The 20,415-nt window shown below is 51.7% G+C and overlaps 1 protein-coding gene across 6 annotated transcripts in view; it reads left to right on the top strand.

The window, feature by feature from the left end:
• Positions 1-20,109, top strand: part of A4GALT (alpha 1,4-galactosyltransferase (P blood group)) — a 24,815-nt gene extending 4,706 nt beyond the window's left edge. Inside the window, exons 1-3 of one of the 6 annotated variants that reach the window (XM_034643936.1) lie at positions 5,147-5,611; positions 16,428-18,027; positions 18,172-20,109. In XM_034643936.1, coding sequence (XP_034499827.1) covers positions 17,978-18,027; positions 18,172-19,279 — 1,158 coding nt within the window. In that variant the 5' untranslated portion in view covers positions 5,147-5,611; positions 16,428-17,977 and the 3' untranslated portion in view covers positions 19,280-20,109. Of the gene's footprint in view, positions 1-5,146; positions 5,612-15,581; positions 18,028-18,171 lie in introns of those variants that run through there. The other 5 variants (XM_019807431.2, XM_034643937.1, XM_019807432.2 and 2 more) reach the window with 5 other exon arrangements.
• The last annotated feature ends 306 nt before the right edge of the window (positions 20,110-20,415 follow it).

The following is a 20,415-nucleotide window of genomic DNA, read 5'->3' as shown; positions in this document are numbered from 1 at the left end:
GGGGGGGGGCATGGATTGAGCCCTTATGAGGTGCCAGACCCTTTGTTATTTAGCCCCCTCTGCAGGGGTGCCTGGGTGGCACAGTGCCTTCACCTCAGGTCGTGATCCCCGTGGAAGCAACCCCCACATCCGGCTCTCCACTCAGCGGGGAGTCTGCTTCTCCCTCTCCCTCTGCCTGTTGCTTCCCCCCCTTTGTGCTCTCTGTCTCTCAAAATAAATAAATAAAATCTTTAAAAAAAAAAAAACCCTCTGCCATCCTGTGCTGTTCTTCCCATTTTACAGATGAGGACACTGAGGCTCTGGGTTAAGCACCTTTTCTTTATTGCAGTGAGTTTCAGCCTCCAGAGCCAGAGCAGTCCCAGGTGAACTTGGCTGGGCCACAGGCCGACTGAGTCCTTCCACCTGGCAAGGGGTGCTGGAATCCCAGCTGTGCCTTGGTTCAACCGTAGTTGATGGTAAAAGCCCCTGCCTCTCGGGGCTGCCGGGAGGATTAAATGAGTTGCTCCACGAAAACCACTTTGACCAGTGTCTGTGCAGACTAAGCCCTCAGAAGATGTATATACTATTGTTACTGTTAACCACGGAGCTCTACGCCTGACAGGGAGCCTTCCGGAAATGGCTCAAGCAGCTCACCCTTCCCCGGGCTGAGGGTCATGGGAAGGTGGGTGAGTCCTGACACTGGAGAGAATATGGACTTACTAGAGAGTGCAAGCGTGCGTATGAGTGGGGGGGAGGAGCAGAGGGAGAGGGAGAAGTGGGGGCTCGATCCCAGGACCCTGAGACCATGACCTGAGCCAAAGTCAGGTGCTTAACCGACTGAACCACCCAGGTGCCCAGAGAATGTGGAGTGTTTTAAAAACCTTTCTGGAGACAAGATAGTGATCTGTATCTAACACTTTTTTTTTCTTTAAGATTTTATTTATTTATTGGACAGAGAGACAGACAGCCAGCGAGAGAGGGAACACAAGCAGGGGGAGTGGGAGAGGAAGAAGCAGGCTCATAGCAGAGGAGCCTGATATGGGGCTCGATCCCATAACGCCAGGATCACTCCCTGAGCCGAAGGCAGTCGCTTAACCGCTGTGCCACCCAGGCGCCCCTGTATCTAACACTTTAAATTATGTTTCCTGTGATCCAAGAGGCTCATTTCTAGGAACCAGGCCTACAGAAGTAATTAAGGATGTGCTCGAAGACCTGAGTGCCGAGATATTCACCACGGTGTTGTCTGTAAAAGCAGAAAGATGGAAACCACATTTCCAGGACTCAGGACAGGAACTAGGCCAAGGGAAGGATGGAACCGCCCTATGAGATACACTGTAGCCCTGGAAAATTAGCATATGGAACGAAGGAAACGAGGGCAGAGCGCACGCGTCCCAGCAGGTTTATTCTGGTGCAATTTACACATCAGCGCGCGCACACGGTTCGGGGAGTTTTAGGAAATGTGTACCGTTGTGCAACTATCTAGTTTTAAAATACGGGGACCCAGCAGATTTTTAAGTGAAAAACAAAGCAAGGTGTCGGACAGTACGTGCAGTAGGTTCTCCCTCTGTATTCCTGTGGCTCTGGGTAGACACTGCCCCGTGTCTGCGACAGCCCCGACAACCCCACGTGGCAGCCCCCGCCCCCAGCAGGGAGGCATCGGGAAGGGACCCAGAAGAATAGATGACGCGTGCTTTTGCCTCAGGTCTTCAGTGCCCTCACACCGTCCTCAGGGTAGAGTAAAGCAGGTGTCACTGCGGGGTGGTGACCGGAGACGCACACAACCCCTCGATTGTGGAAATATGGAGACAGTGTGCAAAGGCGTGAAGCCACAATTGTAGTCACCTGTCACCCGTGCAGCTGGAACGGCATTTTGGTGTGGTGGGTAGCAAACGGCAGCTCTTCTTTCCTGTTCTGGTTAGGAGGCTGCTGGGCAGGGGAGGGGTTGGAGGGACATCTTGGGAAGTGGGAAGCACGTACTCCAGAAATGTGGGAATCCCAGAGCCTGGTGGGTTTGAGCGATGGAGTTGGTTTTCCTCTCCGTCATTTTCAAGGGCACCTGGAGTGTCAGGATGGCTTTCCTTCGTGCCTCAGTCCTCACACATGGATGGTGCCCTCTCTAAGTTACTGTCATTTACAGCCTCGGGAGAGTGGGTGGCGTGTGGCTCAGTGCCCATGTTCCTGTGCTCCCAGTGTCCTCCACGGCCGCACACACCCTGGCCATTCCCAGCGGGACTCACTGGAGCCCTGAGGGTCTGCCTGTGGTCTAGATGTGGACGAGGCCCAGGGTTTGGGCACACTGGTTTGAAAGCCACAAGGACCAGTGTGTGCAGGAATGGGGACCCAGACCATGGCCCAAAGTTGGAGCTGTGCTGAAATCCAGGCAGCTTCCTGGAGGTGGCCTGCTCTGCCCACCTAGGTCAGGAGAGACTCAGGGAGGGAGGACTGTCTGAGGACTTGGAGCAGACATCCCGGGGTGCAGATCCTGCCTCACTTTCACTAGCCCTGCAGCAGTGGGAAGGTCGCCTTTCCTCTCTGTACCTTCATTTTCTTGCATGTGAAATGGGGCCATAGTGGTAGACATGAAGACCTAAGGAAGAGTGATCAGTGCTTGGCAGGATGCCTGACCTGTGGTGTGTTCTTGGCAAATGGCAGCTCTTCCCACATATTATGGTTAAAAGGTTGCTGGGGAGAGGGGGATGGAGGAATGTTCTATGGGAAAGGAAAGAGCATATTGCAGAAATCTGGAATTCCCAGCGCTGGATGGCTTGAGCAATCTGGCAGAGGTCAGCCTGGCTGGTCTGGAAGTTGTGGGCCTGGGGGCGGGCAGGGGCTGCAGGGGAAGTGCCCACCAGGCCTGGGTGGTGTGGGGTGTGGAAACCTGCTTGGGGCTGAGGCAGGAAGCCAGGCAAGAGGCTGGGGTGGTAGGTCCTGAGGCAGAGAACCGAGCCCTGAGCTGAGTTATGGTCACGGGGCTGGCGTGGGAAGGAGAGATGGGTCAGAAAGATGTTTCGAGAGGAGCGCTCCCCCTGTTTCCCAGCCCTCCACCCCCTCTCCTCTGGACTATCCCAAGAGCCTCATAACTGCTCTCTTGTGGCCACACATGCCCCCTGGTTTAGTCTCAAAAAGCAGCCAGATCCCAAATACCTCTTTAAGACATACCGCACATTGTAGCCCTTTCCTCCTCAAAAGCTCCCAATGGCAGCCCTCCCAGTCAGAGAGACAAATTCTTCCAGTGGCCCTCAAGGCCCCCTATGACCTGGTCTCCTCTTTCTCTCTCTGACTTCCTCTCCTGGTACCTTCCTCCTCCCACTTTACTTACTACTTTACTTAACTCTGCTATTCCATCAGCACCTCAGGCACACATGCCCCAGGGCCTTTGCACTCACCAGTTTCCCTAACAGGGCACACTTCCCCCAGATAGCCCTAAGGCTGGTCCCCTCACTTCCTTCAGCTCTTGGCACAAATGTCAGCTTTTCAGAGAGGCCATCCTTACTGGTCTGTGTGACGTAGCACCCCCCGCCCCCGGCCTCTCAGTCCAAGCTCCCTGCTGCATTTTTCCACATAGCATGTTATCCACCTGATGTATTTCTTTACTGGTTAATTTTCTCCCACTAGAATTTCAACTCCAGGAAGCAAGAGAGGATCTGCTTTGTTGACCGCCGTCTTATTTCCAGACCTTGGAGTGGGGCATGGCTCATAATAAGTGTTCAAACATTTGTTGAATGAAGGGTCAGGGGACTGAGTGTGATGCCAAGGGCTTGATGGGTTTCTTTCCAAGAAGACTTTTGAAATCAGGTTGAACAGGAACTCTCTTATCTGTGAATTGTCATCCTTCTGGCCTTATTATCTGCCTGTGCTCTTGGCCTGGCACCAAGGGGCAGGTGGCCCTGAAATACACTGTCTAGAAAGGTCAGCGAGGTCCACCTCTGATGGCATGAACCGAACTGGTACTAGAGAAGCCAAATTTGGAAGGTCTTTCTAGAAGGGTCCTTAGACATTGTCTCTTCCAAGCTCTTTATTTTACAGATAAAGAAATTGAGGCTCAGAATTTATGAGAGAGAGGTCAGACTCCAAGATCACAGAGCAAGTGTGTGGAAGATAGAAACCAGGTCCCTTGTTCAGGTAATACGCAGTCAGCAAAGACTGTTAAGACGGAGAATACCCCGTATGGTCATTGCTGTGTGTGCATGTTGTGCGGGGCGGGGTTGGCGCGCTCTTTTGCTGCCAATTACCTGTAATCTTGAATACGGTAAAAAAGGAAAAAAAGCAACCTGGGAACTTCCAAATACAGTGAACTCAGAACTCTTAATGCAGGCGGGAACTTGCCCGCCATGGTCTTATCTGATGAAGAGTTTCCCTGCTGCTCGTGCCTCTGTGATTGCTGGGCGCAGCAGATGACCAAGGCAGAAAGCTCATCCGTAGCCAGCCCTCCTGGCACCGCAGACGTCCTGCAAGTGTGTGTGCACATGCCAAGACAGCAAACATACAGGAGTCCAGATTTGTGGTGGCTTATGCTGCCCGAACTGGGCATAAAGTTCAGGGGGCATGATTTGACCCTGCTCCTGAGAAGCCAACCCCAGGCAGCCAGATCCTCAGTCCAGCCTCCAGGGCGGAGCTGGAGTGACCCTGGCAGGGAGGGATGGCCTCAGGGAAAAAGGAGAGGTCTGCAACTTAGGGGCAGATTTATTCGGGTGCAAATCCTGTCTCGCCTGCGTCCTAGCCCTGCAGCCTTGAGAAGGTCACCAGGAAAGACTCAGGTATTTCAATATGAAAAGTCGAAGGTATGTGACCTTATTTTGTGCCCTCAGGTGGTGAGGCGGGACCTGTCAATTACACTTTCTATCAGTTGTAATCCGGCATCCGGTTTGCAGTTTGCAGTTTGCAAATGGCTTACGGGTTGGTCACCCTATCTGATCTTGGCTTTGTGGGCAGTTCAGGGATCATTTACTCATTCGTTCAGAAAATATACATTGGATGGGACGCCTGGGTGGCACAGCGGTTAAGCGTCTGCCTTCGGCTCAGGGCGTGATCCCGGCGTTCTGGGATCGAGCCCCATCAGGCTCCTCCGCTATGAGCCTGCTTCTTCCTCTCCCACTCCCCCTGCTTGTGTTCCCTCTCTCGCTGGCTGTCTCTCTGTCAAATAAATAAATAAAATCTTTAAAAAAAAAAAAAAAAGAAAATACACATTGGGCCCCTACTGTGTGCGAGGGCCTGTGCTGGGCACAAGGGGTGCAACAGTGAGTAAAAGCAGCCTTCGCCCCTGCCTCTGAGAGCCGATGTTTACACCGTGTCTTTGGTGTGTGTCTTTGTGTATTTAGCCAGTCCCTTCAAAAAAGACCTTGGGTTGTTTTCAGTCCTTGGCAATTGAAAACAAACCTGTGACCTGTACAAATGGCACTTATCTACAGATGAATTCCCGGTGGTGTTACATGGTGAAAGGGTAAGCGGTGGTGTTACATGGTGAAAGGGTAAGCGTTTGTGTCATTCTGATAGATGTTCTTCGCTTGCCCTCCACCACGGACTGGAGGCGGACCGTTTGCGTGCCTACCAGCCCTGGGCGAGGGGCCTGTCATCTCACAGCCAGGCCACACCAAGGTGTTGTCCAAGGTTTGGATTTTTGCCAGTCTGACAGGTGAGAGATGCTGAGTGTTTTGATTTGCGTTTCTCTTACTTACAAAAAGACCCTCACGCTTGCTTACACATTAAGGAGCATGTTTTGCTGTGTCTGAACTGGCTTTGGCCTTTTCCCTTTTGTGTGGTTGGTTGTCTGCTCCTTGATTCCGGGGAGCCCTTTAGAGGGTCCAGAAAGTCGGACCTTGGGGACCTTGGGGATCCGAGGGGCACAAAACCTACCCCAAGTTGTCACTTCCTTTTTGGCTTTGCTGATGGGATGTTGGGGGAGGACATGGAGCAGTTGGGCTTTTTCAAGGAGTCACATGTATTCGTCTTTTCTTTTATGGCTTCTGGATGGATTTCGTACGTAATTAAGAGAACTTTCCCAACTCCGAGGTTATAAAGGAATTCACCCATGTTTTGTTCTAAGTGTTTATGGGGTTTATTATTTTACATTTGGTGTTTATCCTGGGGCATGTTCTGCGATGTGAACCCAGCTTCTGCTCCAGTTGCCCAACGCCTTAGAAGACCCATTTTACTTTACTTTTTTTTTTTTAATTTTATTTATTTATTTGACAGAGATAGACACAGCCAGTGAGAGAGGGAACACAAGCAGGGGGAGTGGGAGAGGAAGAAGCAGGCTCCCAGTAGAGGATCCTGATGTGGGGCTCGATCCCAGGACCCTGGGATCACGCCCTGAGCCGGAGGCAGACACTTCACCGACTGAGCCACCCAAGCACACCCCCCATTTTACTTTACTAACTGGAGATCCTGCCTTCATTGCATACACAGGGACGTTAAGATTGCTGTGATAGCTTTTGTTTCATTGCCCTGTTTGTTCAGATGCTAAGACTGCATTGTTTTTGTTTTCTGGTTTGTTTTTTAAAGACTGCATTGTTTTAAGTATCGAAACTTCATAGAACGTTTTTCTATCTAAAAGAACTTCCAGTCCTTCTTCTCTTTTCCCTCCTTGTCAGAGTTTTCCGATAGGTCTTTGCTTGTTTATTTTGGCATACGAACCTCAGTATCAGTTTGTCAAATTCCAGAATCACATATGTATTTTTGCTTTTGTTTCCTTTGCCAGAGAAGACTACCAAGAAATATGTTTCTACAGTTGAGGCCAAAGAAAGGACTGCCTGTGCTCTCTTCTAGGAATTTTATGGCTCCATGTCTCACAGCTTGGTCTTTAATCCATTTTGAGTTTATTTTTGTGTATGGTGTAAGAAAGTGGTCCAGTTTCATTCTTTTGCATGTAACTGTCCGGTTTTCCCAGCGTCATTTACTGAGGAGACTGTCTTTGCCCCATTGCACAGTCTTGCCTCCTTTGTTGGAGATTAATAGACCATATAAGCATGGGCTTATTTCTGGACTCTCTGTTCTGTTCCATTGTTTTATGTGTCTGTTTTTATGCCAATACCATACTGTTTTGATGACGACAGCTTTGTCGTATTTCTTGAAATCTGGGGTTGTGATACTGCCACCTTTGTTCTTTCTCAAGATTGCTTTGGCTATTCAGGGTCTTTGGTGGTTCTGTACACATTGAGCTTTATTTGTTCTTGTTCTGTGAAAAATGCTGTTGGTATTTTGGTAAGGATTGCATTAAATCTGTAAATTGCTTTGGGTAGTATGGACATTTGAACAGTCTTGGTTCTTCCGATCCGTGAGCATGGAATGTCTTCCATTTGTTTGTGTCATCTTTCATGTTTTTCATCTGTATTTTATAGTTTTCAGAGTACCAGTCTTTCACTTCCTTGGTTAAGTTAACTCCTAGGTGTTTTATTCCTTTTGGCGCGGTTGTAAATGAGATTGTTTTCTTAATTTCTCTTTTCTGCTACTTCATTATTAGTGTGTAGAAATGCAACAGATTTCTGTATATCCTGTGACTTTACTGAATTCATTTCTTAGTTCTAGTAGTTTTTTAGTGGAATCGTTAGGGTTTTCAATGAATAGTATCATGTCATCTGCAAATAGAGTTTTGCTTCGTTGCTTACCAGTTTGGATGCCTTTTATTTCTTTTTCTTGTCTGATTGCTGTGGCTAGGACTTCAAGTACAATGTTGAATGAAAGTGGTGAGAGTGAATATCCTCACCTTGTTCCTGATTGTAGAAGAGAAGCTGTCAGTTCTTTCCTATTGAGTATGATGTCAGCTGTGGGTTTTTCATAATGGACTTTATTATGTTGAGGTATATTCCGTCTAAACCTATTTTGTTGAGAGTTTTTATCATGAATGGCTGTTGTACTGCGTCAAATGCTTTTTCTGCATCTATTGAGATGATTATATGGTTTTTATCCTTTCTCTTGTTAATGTGATGTATCATTAATAGATTTGTGAATATGGAACCACTCTTGTATCCTGGGAATAAATCCTGTATCCTGGGAATAAATCCCACTTGATTGTGGCAGATTATTTTTTATCCACCCCACCCCCCATGATGATTTTTTTAAAGCATATCATTGGATTTGATTTGCTAATATTTTGTTGAGAATTGTTGCATCTATGTTCATCACACATGTGTTGTCCTTATCTGGTTTTGGTATCAGGGTAATGCTGGTCTCACAGAATGAATTTGGAAGCTTTCCTTCTTCTATTTTTTTGAGTAGTTTAAGAAGAATAGGTATTTGGGGTGCCTGGGTGGCTCAGTTAGGCATCTGCCTTCAGCTTGGGTCATGATCCCAGAGTCCTGGGATGGAGCCCCACATTGGGCCTGCTCAGTGGAAGTCTGTTTCTCCCTCTCCCTCTGCTGTCTCTCTCTCTCAAATACATTTTTTAAAATCTTTAAAAAAAAGCAGAAGAAGGGTATTAATGCTTCTTTAAATATTTGATAGAATTCGCCTATGAAGCCATCTGGTCCTGGACTTCTGTTTTTTTGGGGGTTTTTTGATTACTGATTCAATTTCATTACTGATAATCAGTCTTTTCAAATTTTCTATTTCTTCCTGATTCGGTTTTGGAATGTTACATGTTTCTAGGAATTTGTCTCTTTCTTCTAGGTTGTCCAATTTGTTGGCATATAATTTTTCATAGTATTCTCATGTAATCCTTTGTGTTTCTATGGTGTCATTATACCAAATAATGGTATCATTATTTCTCCTCCTTCTTTTCTGATTTTATTTGTTTGAGTCCTCTCTCTTTTTTTCTTGATGACTCTAGCTAAAGGTTTGTCAATTTTGTTTTCAGTTTTTATGAATGCTTCATCACTCTTACAAAGAAAGTCTAAAGATAGGATAGAGAGTTTGATATAGTGTGGAACCTTACTCATTATTTTATTTACGACTTCTGAATTCTTATTTATAATTTGATCTACTTATTTCTTGGGCTAAGAAAAGGGAATTAAAATCTCTTACTAGTGTGTTTCAATCTATTTATCCTAGCATTTTGTAATTTCTAATTCCTGAAAATTGCTGCAGTGTTACTTGGTACATTGTGAATTATACCCTTTAGCATTACAAATGGCCCTTCTTTGGCTCCTTTAGTGATGATTGGCTTGAATTCTCAGTCCGATCTTAAGATTATGGCCCCAGCTTTGTTTTTATTTGTATTTTTTTTCTACCTTTGCTCTTTCTTTTACTATTAACCATTCTAAATCACTTCGATGTATATCTCTATCTCTCAGATACAGGATAGAGTTCGGTTTTGCTTGGGATTTAAATAAAAAATCTTCTTCATAAAGATAAGTGAATTAAGCCTGTTTATATATATTGATGTCACAGGTGTCTTTGGTCTTTCTGTCATATTGTGTGTATGTACGGAGATAGGTCTTCACACATGTGGGAGGGCTGCATTCCTTATTCTCTCACTGTCTTTAAAAAAAAGTTCCTCTGATATCTGGGAAAGCTTGTATTTTTGTTGTAGTGGATACATTTCTATTTACACCTTTATATAATACTCTTAGTTTCTTCTCTCTTTAGACAGTATTGTTTCTCTTCTCTGAACAATAAACTTAACTTGTTTCCTCTTTCTTGTTTCCCTTTGTCTTGTCGCTGCCCCATTTCAGCTGATACTGTGCTGAGTTATTACGGCCTAGCTTCTTTCCGTTCTGATGCTTCCAGCAGCTTTTGGTCAGGTGGTGCTCATGACAGTTGCCGTTGCCTACTTAGGCAATGACACGAAGACCTAAAGAAGAGGTATCAGCAGCTTGGAAGAAGATTCTGGGGACAACAGTGAAGCACTTTTGAGAAAGGCTGCATGGCCCCCACGTTCTGGTACAGGAGTGATACCGTGTGGGAAGACCCTGAGATGGGGAGTCGCATGGTCTTCTGACTGAGCCATCCAGGCGCCCCTTGGATGGGTGATTTTAAAATCTGACTAAAGCATTTTTTCCAGAAAATTCTGCATGATAAGAAAGCAAAGTGACATTGTTTAATTCACAACATTTTAGTTTTTTTAGTGGGCACCTAACAGTGCATGTTACTAGATTCGATAAAATAGGGCAGCGTTATCCTTCTTTTTGCCACGTTTGTTCTTTAAATATGCTTAAACGTTTACTGTTTGATTTTTTAGCTCTTACCGCTTGCAGTTAAAAGATGAGGTAACCATGGAACTCATTCCACTTTGGACCTCCTTTCCCAGAACCTTGCCTACCAAGTTTTGGGTAGTTGTATCATTTCCATGTTGTCCGGCTAGGTAACGTTTTCGTTGCATCTGTCATCTTCATTCCTACCCTTTCATGGGGGGAGAGGGGTTTCTGCATCTAAATATATTCAGTTCTCTTATTACAGGTCTTTCAAGCACTCCTTGGTTGGCTGAAGTTGATTCCTCGGTTTTTCTCAGAGGAGGAATCTTGCCTAGGTCCTTGTACTTCAAAACTGTTGGCGTGTAATCTTTATATGTATTATTTTTTTTCAAAGATTCTATTTATTCACTTGAGAAAGAGAGCAAGAATGAGCACGTGAGAGGGGAAGAATAAGAGGGAGACGCAGGCTCCCCGACCCCGACTTGGGGCTCGATCCCAGGACCCTGGGATCATGACCTGAGCTGAAGGCATCCGCTTAACCAACCGAGCCTCCCACGTGCCCCGTCATCTTTATAAAGAACAGTGTGGCTCTGGGTTAATCTTTGGCTCCAGCTTTCTTTCCCTGATGACCCTGTAGGTGGTCCACTATCTTCAGTCTTTAAATGCTGCCGCGGAGAAATCTGATGCCAGCCTCATTCTCTGTCCTCCGTGGATGGCTTGCGCTTTGTACGTAGCTATGCAAAGATTTATCTTTGTACCTTTGAAGCCCAGTGATTTTACTGTCTTATGTCTTGGGATTTATCATTCTGGGTCACTGTTCTCTAGTACAAGGTGTGCCTTTTCAGTAGGTCTTCCCCTGTTTCGGGAAGGTTTTCCTGAATTGTAACTGCAGAGATTTATTCTATTCATTCGTTTCTGTTTCTTCTTCAGGAGCCTGGGTTGTACGTGTGTTGGATCATCCTGGTTTGTTTGGTTTTTTGTTTGTTTTTTTGTTTGGTTCTTTGTTCTCTTTATTTCTGCTGGATTTTTGTTGACTTTTTTGTTCATGTTAATCTTCGTGTCTCTTCCTGTACTTTGTCTGGAGTCTGTTCTCCTGTGTATTTCTTGTTGCTTAGTCTTCGTTTCTGAAATATTCTTGTATTTTCCTTCTAATTCTTTCCTGAGGTCTGTCCATGCTCACATCACATATGGTCCTCATGTCCTGCTGTCACTTTGACCATTTCTTCTCCAGCTCTTTTATTTCTGCTTTTTGGTCTGCCTTCATAGCTGGAATTACTTTTTAAAGTTGGGTTGTTTTTGTTTTTGTTTTTTTAATTCATGCTGTAATTTTGTATTAGAATTTTTATTTGTTTTGTGGGAATATTTTTGTGGTGAATTTTCCTTACACGTAAGAGAACATTAGTATTCCTTTCCCTTTTCATTCTTGGAGCATATTTGTATGGACGCTATTTTTTTATTCCTTTAACCATTTTTTTTTAAATTCAAATTGGTTGTATTTTCCTGGATCAGCATTTAATAGGAGGTTTTGATGGAAATTGGGAGAGAGGCCAGGCTAGTTCTCTAAGTTTCTCTGTTTTTATGGAAATGGATTATTCCTTTAGAATATGACCTTTCTTGGGGCTCCTGGATGGCACAGTTGGTTAAATGTCCAACTCTTGGTTTCAGCTCAGGTCATATCTCAGGGTCCCAAGATCGAGCCCTGTGTTGGGCTCTGCACTTAGCATGGAGTCAGCTTGGGCTTCTTTCTCCCTCTCCCTGCCCCTTCTGCTGTGTGCTCTCTCTGTCACTCTCTCAAATAAATAAATCTTTTTAAAAAAAAAATGAAAGATGACTGTTCTCTGGATCCACTGCCCTTTCGCCTCGCAGAACCCAACTGGCTTGAAGGGGTCACTTGCCTCCAAACTTGAACTCTTCCTGGTTCATTCAGGCTACAGCTCACTCTTCGGACTTACTCATCTTCCTTTTAGAAGTAGTGATTTCTGCCGTCTTCCACTTCTGGGCCCCTCTGCACCCTGTCCTCACCAGCTGGGCTCAGGTGCTTTGGGCCTCACATGCGAGTTGGGGTTTATGGGTTTTTCATGCCCCTAGTTGCACTAAAGCTGTAGCTTGTGGTCTATTTTCTCTTTCCCTGCTGGTCTGTATGACATCAGCGGCAGAGGAAAGATTCAGAACCAAGAATCTGCCCTATGCCTATTGGAAAAACAAGTCTCTACCTCCCTCGTTTTGTTGGTAAGAGCAAGCCACTGCCTTCCTGATTTGCTGGCTTCAGCACATCTTACTGGCTTTGGAGGAGAAACATTTTATAACCTCTGCTCTGAAAACTGCCATTTTTACAAGGATCACCTTCTAGTAACGAACTCTTACTTCTTGAGTAGAAATATTTGTTGGGGCGCCTGGGTGGCACAGCGGTTAAGCGTCTGCCTTCGGCTCAGGGCGTGATCCCGGCATTATGGGATCGAGCCCCACATCAGGCTCTTCCGCTATGAGCCTGCTTCCTTCCTCTCCCACTCCCCTGCTGTGTTCCCTCTCTCACTGGCTGTCTCTATCTCTGTCGAATGAATAAATAAATAAAATCTTTTAAAAAAAATATTTGTTTATGCCCTGAAACATGGGAGGGGGGTGTGGGGGCAGGACAGCAGACCCTTCAAGCAGGACTTTCAAGCCCTGGGTATTGGCTCTTCCCACCAAGGAGGGTCTGAGTTCTGGATCCTGTCCTGTCTCCAGAAGCATCCCCGCTTCCAGTTGGGTAGACTCTTCCCTCATCTCTCTCTCTCTTTCCCCGTGTGTGTGTGTGTGTGTGTGTGTGTGTGTGTGTGTCTGTGTCTGTCTGTGTCTGTGTGTTGGTTGACATGCCTAAGAAGTCCAGGATGTACCAGCTTCAGGGGTGGGAGAATCCAGCTGTAAAGATGATGTCATCACCATGTCTTTCTCTCCATCTCTCGTCTCTGCTGGCCTCGGGGCCAGCTTCATTCTCAGGCAGGGTCTCCCCTCCTGGCTCCTGGCTCCATCTTAGCGCCTCCATGGGAAACCACGTGACTCTGCTTGGCCTGGATTGGGCTATGTGCCGTCCCTGAGCTTCTCACTGTGGCCAGGAGAAAGTGGCACCGGCATTAGGCAAACCTGAGTTGCGTGCCCACCCCAAGAACTGGAGAGTGGGGTCTGTGGGGCAGAGGGGGTTCCTCAAAGGAAATCCGGGTACTGTTATCAGGAGAAGGGGGAATGGATGCTGGGCAGGCAAGACCGTCATCTCCACTGGGAATCCCCAGTGCAAGTGACTTCTAACCCTTTTCTCTTGCCATGCAGAGATCCCCCCCCAGGCACATTCTCCATGCAGCTGCCATTTTAGTGACGTTTCAGGCAGTGTGTGACCTGAAGGTAGGTGGCTCTGAGACTCCAGGACCGAGGGACATAGAAAGGGGGTGTTGTGGGATAAATAGTGACCTCAAAGGAGATATGTTGTGTCCTACCCCCTGCAACATGGAACTGTGACCTCCTTGGGAAAGAGGGTCTCTGCAGGTCTTACTACATTAAGGATCTGGAGGTAAGGAAACGATCCTGGATTAGCCAGGTGTGGGCCGGAGTCCAATGACAAGTGTCCTTACGAGAGACAGAGGAGGAGGAGAACGCACATAGGAGAAGGCCACGTGAGCACAGAGGCAGAGACGGGAGGAAGCGGCCACAAGCCCAGGAGGGCCTGGAGCCACCAGAAACTGGAAGGAGCAAGGGACGATTACCCCCAGAGCTGGAGAGGGAGTCCGTCCTGCTGACACCTTGGTTTTAGCCTTCTGCTCTCCAGAGTTGTGGGAAAATAGGTGCCTGTCATTGGTTTCAGCAGCTGCAGGAAAGCAACCTGGGGAAGCTGCAGAGTCGGTCCCTCTTCTGTTTCCTCGGTTTTGCAGTTTGCGACTTCTGCTGGGCTGTCTGCCTCCTGAAGCATCTCCAGGAAGACCTGGGGGTGCGGCGCTCCTTGCAGAGGGGCAGGAAGGGCTCCCTGAGGGCGCCAGCTCCACCCTCCACTGCTGTTTGACCGTGGGCGAGTCCCTTTCCCTCTCCAGGACTCTAGGAGCCAGTCAGCACCCATCCCGGCAGCCAGCGGTTCAGCGTGGACCGTGTGTGACCATCTCCATGACTCTGCTTTGTTTGGGTCACGGTCCACCAGCACCGGGCTGAGCTGGGCTGGACACGGGACCCGAGGGCAGGTCAGAGGTGGAGTGCCCCCACCGTGGGCCATGAAGGAATGACAGTGTTCAGGCAGAGGAGCCATTTCTAGGCACGTGGGCTTGGTCCCTGACACCTATGCTCCTGACATGGGGCCCACAAAGCTGGGGCGGAGGGCCTGGCCAGCAGGGGATGGTCAGGCCTTGGGCCCTTTGACCCACCAGCTGTGTGCTTCTCACCCTCACTTCCTGCCTGAGATGGCTCATGGGGCTCCTGATGATGGGGGCCCACACAGGGGCTCAGAGCAGGCACGTGGCCACAGTTAACAAGCTAACGGGAAGCATCTCCCTGGGGCAGGGAGGCAGGAGGAGGCAGTGGCAACATGCCAGGCTCTGCTGACAAGGGCCAGGACTTGGGCCGCAGCTGCGAGGCCCATCCCGGGGGGCCAGGAGCATGCTTTGGACCTGAGGTCACACGGGTATTGGGCTGTGGCCAACTTGGCCCCATGCACAGTTTCTATTCCTGGGTCTTGGGCTCCGGGACCAAATACGGTGCTGCTTGGGACTGGCACTCTCCACTGGGGCAGGCGCAGCCTCGGGTGGCACACCCTGCCTGCCCAGCAGGCCCAGCCCCCACCCACCCCGCCCCACGGAAGAGCCAGATCACCCCAACACTGCGGGGTCTCCGGGAGGCCGGGACCTGGCTCTGTCCAACTCTGTCCACTCCTCAGTGTGGTTCACGTGGGGTTAAAAATACTCAGGACCAAAATAGCCTCTCCTTGCAGTGGAAAACCAGGGCAGGGGAACACGGGGTTCTTGATTTCTTTTGGCTCTGCCGCTCATGACCCAGCTGGGGGATCCCAGGCTGCTCACCTGACCTCCGCCCGTTTTCTCACTCACATGTTCATGGCTCCTGTGGTCCCTCGCTGATTTGCTAACTCACTGACTCGCCCACTCATTAATTCACTCACCGGTCATTCATCGATTCGCACGTGGCTCATTGATTCGCTCCTTCATTGACTCACTTGCTCCTTCACTCACTCACCCACCCGCTGAGTCACTCGCTCACTCGATATTTACCGACTGCATACCCAGCACCTTCTATTCTGGATGCTGAGCAAAACACAGAAAATACCGTCCTCATGGGGTGGTGTTCCCCATAAATAACCCACACCAACGAGCACCAAACGTCCCGTACGCTAAATAAGGTACGGGGGACAGTCCACAGGAGGCCATGAAGTGACAGGGGAGGGGGAACTTAGGGGCTCAGGAGGCCCCACAGGAAGATGATTTTTTTTAAAGATTTTTATTTATTTGAGAGAGAGTGAGTGAGAGAGAGCACGAGTGGGGGGGGGCTGGGGACAGGGGAACAAGGGAGAAGCAGGCTTCCCACTGAGCAGGGAGCCCGACGCGGGGCTCGATCGCAGGACCCTGGGATCACGACCTGAGCCGAAGGCAGACTCTTCACTGACTGAGCCCCCCAGATGCCCTGGGAAGATGATTTCTGAGTGAGGACGAGAGGGAGGTGAGGGAACGAGCCAGGTGAACAGCTGTGGGAAGAACGTTCCAAGCAGAGGGAATAGCATGCACACAGGCCCTGAGACGGCAACGTGGGGGGATGGGTTTGAGAAAGAGTGAGCCGGTGGGCGACGGGGAGAGACGCGGGGTGTGAGGCCAGGGGTGAGGGACTCGCAGGACCTGCTGGACCTGGGCCTCCCACGTTACTGAGGGTCTCAGCAGATGAATGACGTGGCCTGGCTTGTGTCTTTGGAGCGTCCCTCTGGCCGCCAGGAGAGTGAGTCTGTGAGTGAGCAGATCAGCGAGAGGATGAGTCCGTTTGTGTGTGCCTACCGTGTGCCAGGCACCGAGCCAGGCTCTGGTGGGAGAGGGTGCACAGGCCCCCGTGGCGCTTACAGAGGCCCATCTGGCTAAGGCCCTTTCATCCGTGCCAGCTCTCCAGGAAGCCACCTTCCCCTGGCTCCGCCAGGCCCTTCGCTCCATGTCAGCTGTCACCGGCGCTGTCCTTGTCTGCTTCCAGACAGTCCCCCACGTGCTGAGAGCTCTTCCGGGGCAGAGCTGCACCCGGCTCTTCCTTTCTCTCAAGCACACTCCCTGTGGGGCCAGAGAGCCAACGGCTCCATGAACAAGTGACTGCGTGTGGCTGGGGGATGAGGCCTCCGTGGGCCCGTCACCTCCTCACTCTGTGTCTCGCCATCTTTTGCAGATGGATTTGTGGGCGCGGAGAGTTTGTGGAAGGGCCGTGTTCCTGTTGGCAGAGGAATCTGGCTGCTGAGCCGGGGCGTGTCTCGCAGAGGGCTGCCTGGATCCCCACTTCGCCGCCATGCGCCGCCCAGGCTGGTCAGTTACCAGCCAGTGACGTCACCGCACTTCCCGGCCCCCCGCCGGCAGGGCAGGCCCGATGCTCCAGCGCTGGCCTCCTGGCACCACGCTCAGGCTGTGAGACCTGTCCGTCCTGGGGAGGGGTTCCCTCCGGCCCCCGCTGGCCCCCAGGCTGTGCCCAGTCCCTCCACCCCTGTGTGTCCACGTTTCCTGGCCTCTAAAGTAGAAATGATCCAGCCACCCTGGGGTTATGGAGAGCCGGGGGGGTTGTGCATGGGGCACCAAGAATTTAGAAGGCGCTGAGGAAACGGTGGCTGGGATTCTGTGAAGAGCGAGAACAGCCCAGGTGAATGTGCACTGAGTCCCCAAAGTGCCAGACACGTTCCCCCGTCCCTGCGCCATTTCTCTCCCAGGCAGGACGGTGCAGTGTTGAGAGTAGACTCCGGAGCCAGGTGGCCTGGCTTCAAGCCCCAGCCCCGCCACTCGCCTGCCACAGGACCGTTACCAGACTAATCGGTGCCTCATGGTCCTCACCTGTGAGGTGGGGGTGATGACCGCCACTGCATAGGGTGGCCGTGGGGGTCTAGCAAGTTAAATGTGCGTGACATCCCAAGCAGGTCACCTGGCACATGTGTGGCGACAGTTAGCCCTTTAGCGGGCTCCGGTGTTCCTGCCCTGCCTGTGGGAAATCTGAGCTGAGTGCATCACTCCAGGTCTTAGCTGGTTCAGGCCGACTTGAGGTCCTGTGTCTGTCTCCCAGGTGCTCCCATCGCCCTGCCCTTGGGGAGAACCCAAGCCTATTTCATTTCCCCAGCCGCCTGCAGGGCCCCCAGAATGTTCTTGGTTGTTGGCCAGGTGGACATCACCAGGAGAGGCTGAGAGTCAACGGGCAGTAGTCCTAGGCAGGGTTATGGGCTACAGCACAGTCTCCCTGCCCCTTTCCCTCCAGGCTTGTGTCTTTAAGAAGCACGGCCCAGGGCAGGGGCTGGGGAGGCCAGGCGCCCGGGAGACTCCATCTCCCATCGTGTCTGAGACAAGGGCTTTAGGGCCCAGCATGCATCCCCGTAAGACTGGAGCCCACCATCCCGCAGGCTTGCTTGCCAGCCCCTTAGCACGCCAGTGCCCAGGCCTGTCCAGTCCCCAGTCTTTTCTGCTGAAAGGCCCCAAGGCTGCTGGGCATCTGCCGTCTTGGAGCAGCTCCAGACTTGGCTTGCGGAACTGAATGGGGCTGAGGGGCCCATGTGCTAGGCATCGAATCGTGGGCTGCCGGCCCAGGCCTCACAGGACAGAGAGGCCTGCGTGCCACGTGGCAGAGCTGTCACTTCTGACAACCGTCGCCTGTGCCAGGGCCCGGGCTGGGCCCGCGATGGCCATATGTTGTAGGCAGCCCTGGCTCGGTGCTCGGGAAGCTCCCAGGTGTGTCACAGAGAGCAAATGGGACTCTGCCCAGACCTCAGCCCCTGGCCTGCCACTCCGTTTCGCAGGTGAGGAAGGAGGTGGGACTCAGAGCCCGCAGGCCCAGGGGGGCTTTGGAAGCCGGCGTTGGCCGTACCTGGTGCTTGTGGGAAGTGTTTTTTTGGGCCAGGGATGCCAGCAGTCTGCCCGAATGTGATGCTCGTCTCTTATAGACCGGCCAGTTCCTGCTGCGGGCTCCTGGCGTCATCTGGGGAGAACATGTCCAGGCCCCCTGAGTGCCTGCTGCGGCTGTTCCGGGGCGCCCCGAGACAGCGGGTCTGCACCCTGTTTATCATCAGCTTCAAGTTCACGTTCTTCGTCTCCATCATGATCTACTGGCACATCGTGGGAGGACCCAGGGGCCAAAGAGAGTTCTCTAACTTGCCTGCCGACATCCCCTGCCCCCAGTTGGTGTCCCCTTCACTGCCCTCCAGCACCCCGCCTCCGGTCAACATCTTCTTCCTGGAGACATCAGACCGGACCAGCCCCAACTTTCTATTCATGTGCTCAGTGGAGTCAGCCGCCAGGGCCCACCCCGAGTCCCGGGTGGTGGTCCTGATGAAGGGGCTGCCCGGCGGCAACGCCTCCCTGCCCCGGCACCTGGGCCTCTCGCTTCTGGGCTGCTTCCCCAACGTGCACCTGCTCCCGTTGGACCTAGAGGAGCTGTTCCGGGACACGCCCCTGGCGGCCTGGTACGCGGCCCGGCAGCACCGCTGGGAGCCCTACCTACTGCCTGTGCTGTCCGACGCCTCCCGGATCGCGCTCATGTGGAAGTTCGGCGGCATCTACCTGGACACGGACTTCATCGTCCTCAAAAACCTGCAGAATCTGACCAACACGCTGGGCACTCAGTCCCGCTACGTCCTCAACGGTGCCTTCCTGGCCTTCGAGCGCCACCACGAGTTCATGGCGCTGTGCATGCGCGACTTCGTGGCCCACTACAACGGCTGGATCTGGGGCCACCAGGGCCCGCAGCTGCTCACGCGGGTCTTCAAGAAGTGGTGCTCCATCCGCAGCCTGGATGAGAGCCACGCCTGCCGCGGCGTCACCGCCCTGCCCTGCGAGGCCTTCTACCCCATCCCCTGGCAGGACTGGAAGAAGTACTTCCAGGAGGTCAGCCCCGAGGAGCTGCACCAGCTGCTCAAGGCCACGTACGCTGTCCACGTGTGGAACAAGAAGAGCCAGGGCACACGCTTTGAGGCCACGTCCCGGGCGCTGCTGGCCCAGCTCCACGCCCGCTACTGTCCCACGACACATGAGGCCATGAAGATGTACTTGTGAGGGGCCTGCGGGTCGCCCTCCCCCCACCACCAGGCGTCCTGACGGGGAAGGGCTCCTGGCCACCTTTCCTGGGGAGGGGGGCGGCAAGATGGGAGGACCTGGGAGAGGGAGGCCTGAGTTGCTGCCTAGGATTCGGGGCAGGCTCTGGGGAGGGTGGGGAGCTCTTGGCCCCAGAGGTGTGCTTGGAGGACGCGCTGCAGGCCCCTGGCCCTGCTCCCTTCAGGGTGAGGCCGGTGGGACACCCCCAGGCCAGTGTGCTTTCTCAGGGTGGAGGCAACAAGTGGGGGGGTCAGCTGGAGTGAGTATCTGGGGCTTCTGGATAACACCAGAGCCGTGCACATCAAAGCAGCTGCCCGGGCATCACGGGGAGGCCAGGCTGGTGGGGGCCGAGGTGCCCACAAAGAGAGCATGGATGGAAAAGCCCCAGAAAAGGGGTAGGAAGGAGAGGAGAGCTCCCGAGGAGAGGGGGAGGCAGCCTGTGGGAGAGCAGGGGTGCACACCCAGCCTCATGAGCCCGGTTTGGCGGGGCGGGTGCTTTGCTCTTTTCTGCCTATGATTTCATTTTCAGAGGCGCTGAGGCCAGCAGAGCCGGCCTGGGGAGCCCTCTGGGGGAGCCCTGCCTGGTCACCCCATTCTCTCTCCTTTCCAGAGATTTGCAAGGGTGACGTGCGCCAGCTGGCCACTCCAGGGCAGGGGGGCGTGGAGCTCTTTTGGCTCAGGAAAAGCATTTTAAGAAAACCACCCCCCACCTTGCCCACGATAAACACGGGATAATAAATATAATAAAAGTGACTCCTTGACACCGAGTGCTTGGTGGTTGATAAAACGAATCCACTCCCACAAGCCCGCATTAGCCCCATTCTGCAGATGGGGAAGCAGCAGGGGCTGGACGTCGCGGTGACATGCTTGGAGAGCCATGCCCAGAGAGCAGAGTCCAGAGACCCAGGGGACAGGGGCGGGGGCGGGGGACGGGTGAACAAGACACCCCAGGAGTCCATTACCAGAGTAGGGACATGCTGCCCCCAGACCTAGAGGGGGAGGTGTGAGAGCCTGTGAGGTCCCTCCTGTCTCACCTTGGATGCCTGGCCCAGATCCTGGGAGAGATCAGAGGTGCCCTGCCGGCAGCCCCAAGGCTG

Source organism: Ailuropoda melanoleuca, chromosome 15 (assembly GCF_002007445.2).
Source record: "Ailuropoda melanoleuca isolate Jingjing chromosome 15, ASM200744v2, whole genome shotgun sequence".
In the NCBI taxonomy this organism is placed as follows: domain Eukaryota; kingdom Metazoa; phylum Chordata; class Mammalia; order Carnivora; family Ursidae; genus Ailuropoda; species Ailuropoda melanoleuca.
The sequence above is the reverse complement of the archived record's forward strand: the minus strand, read 5'-3'. Positions and strand labels throughout refer to the sequence as shown.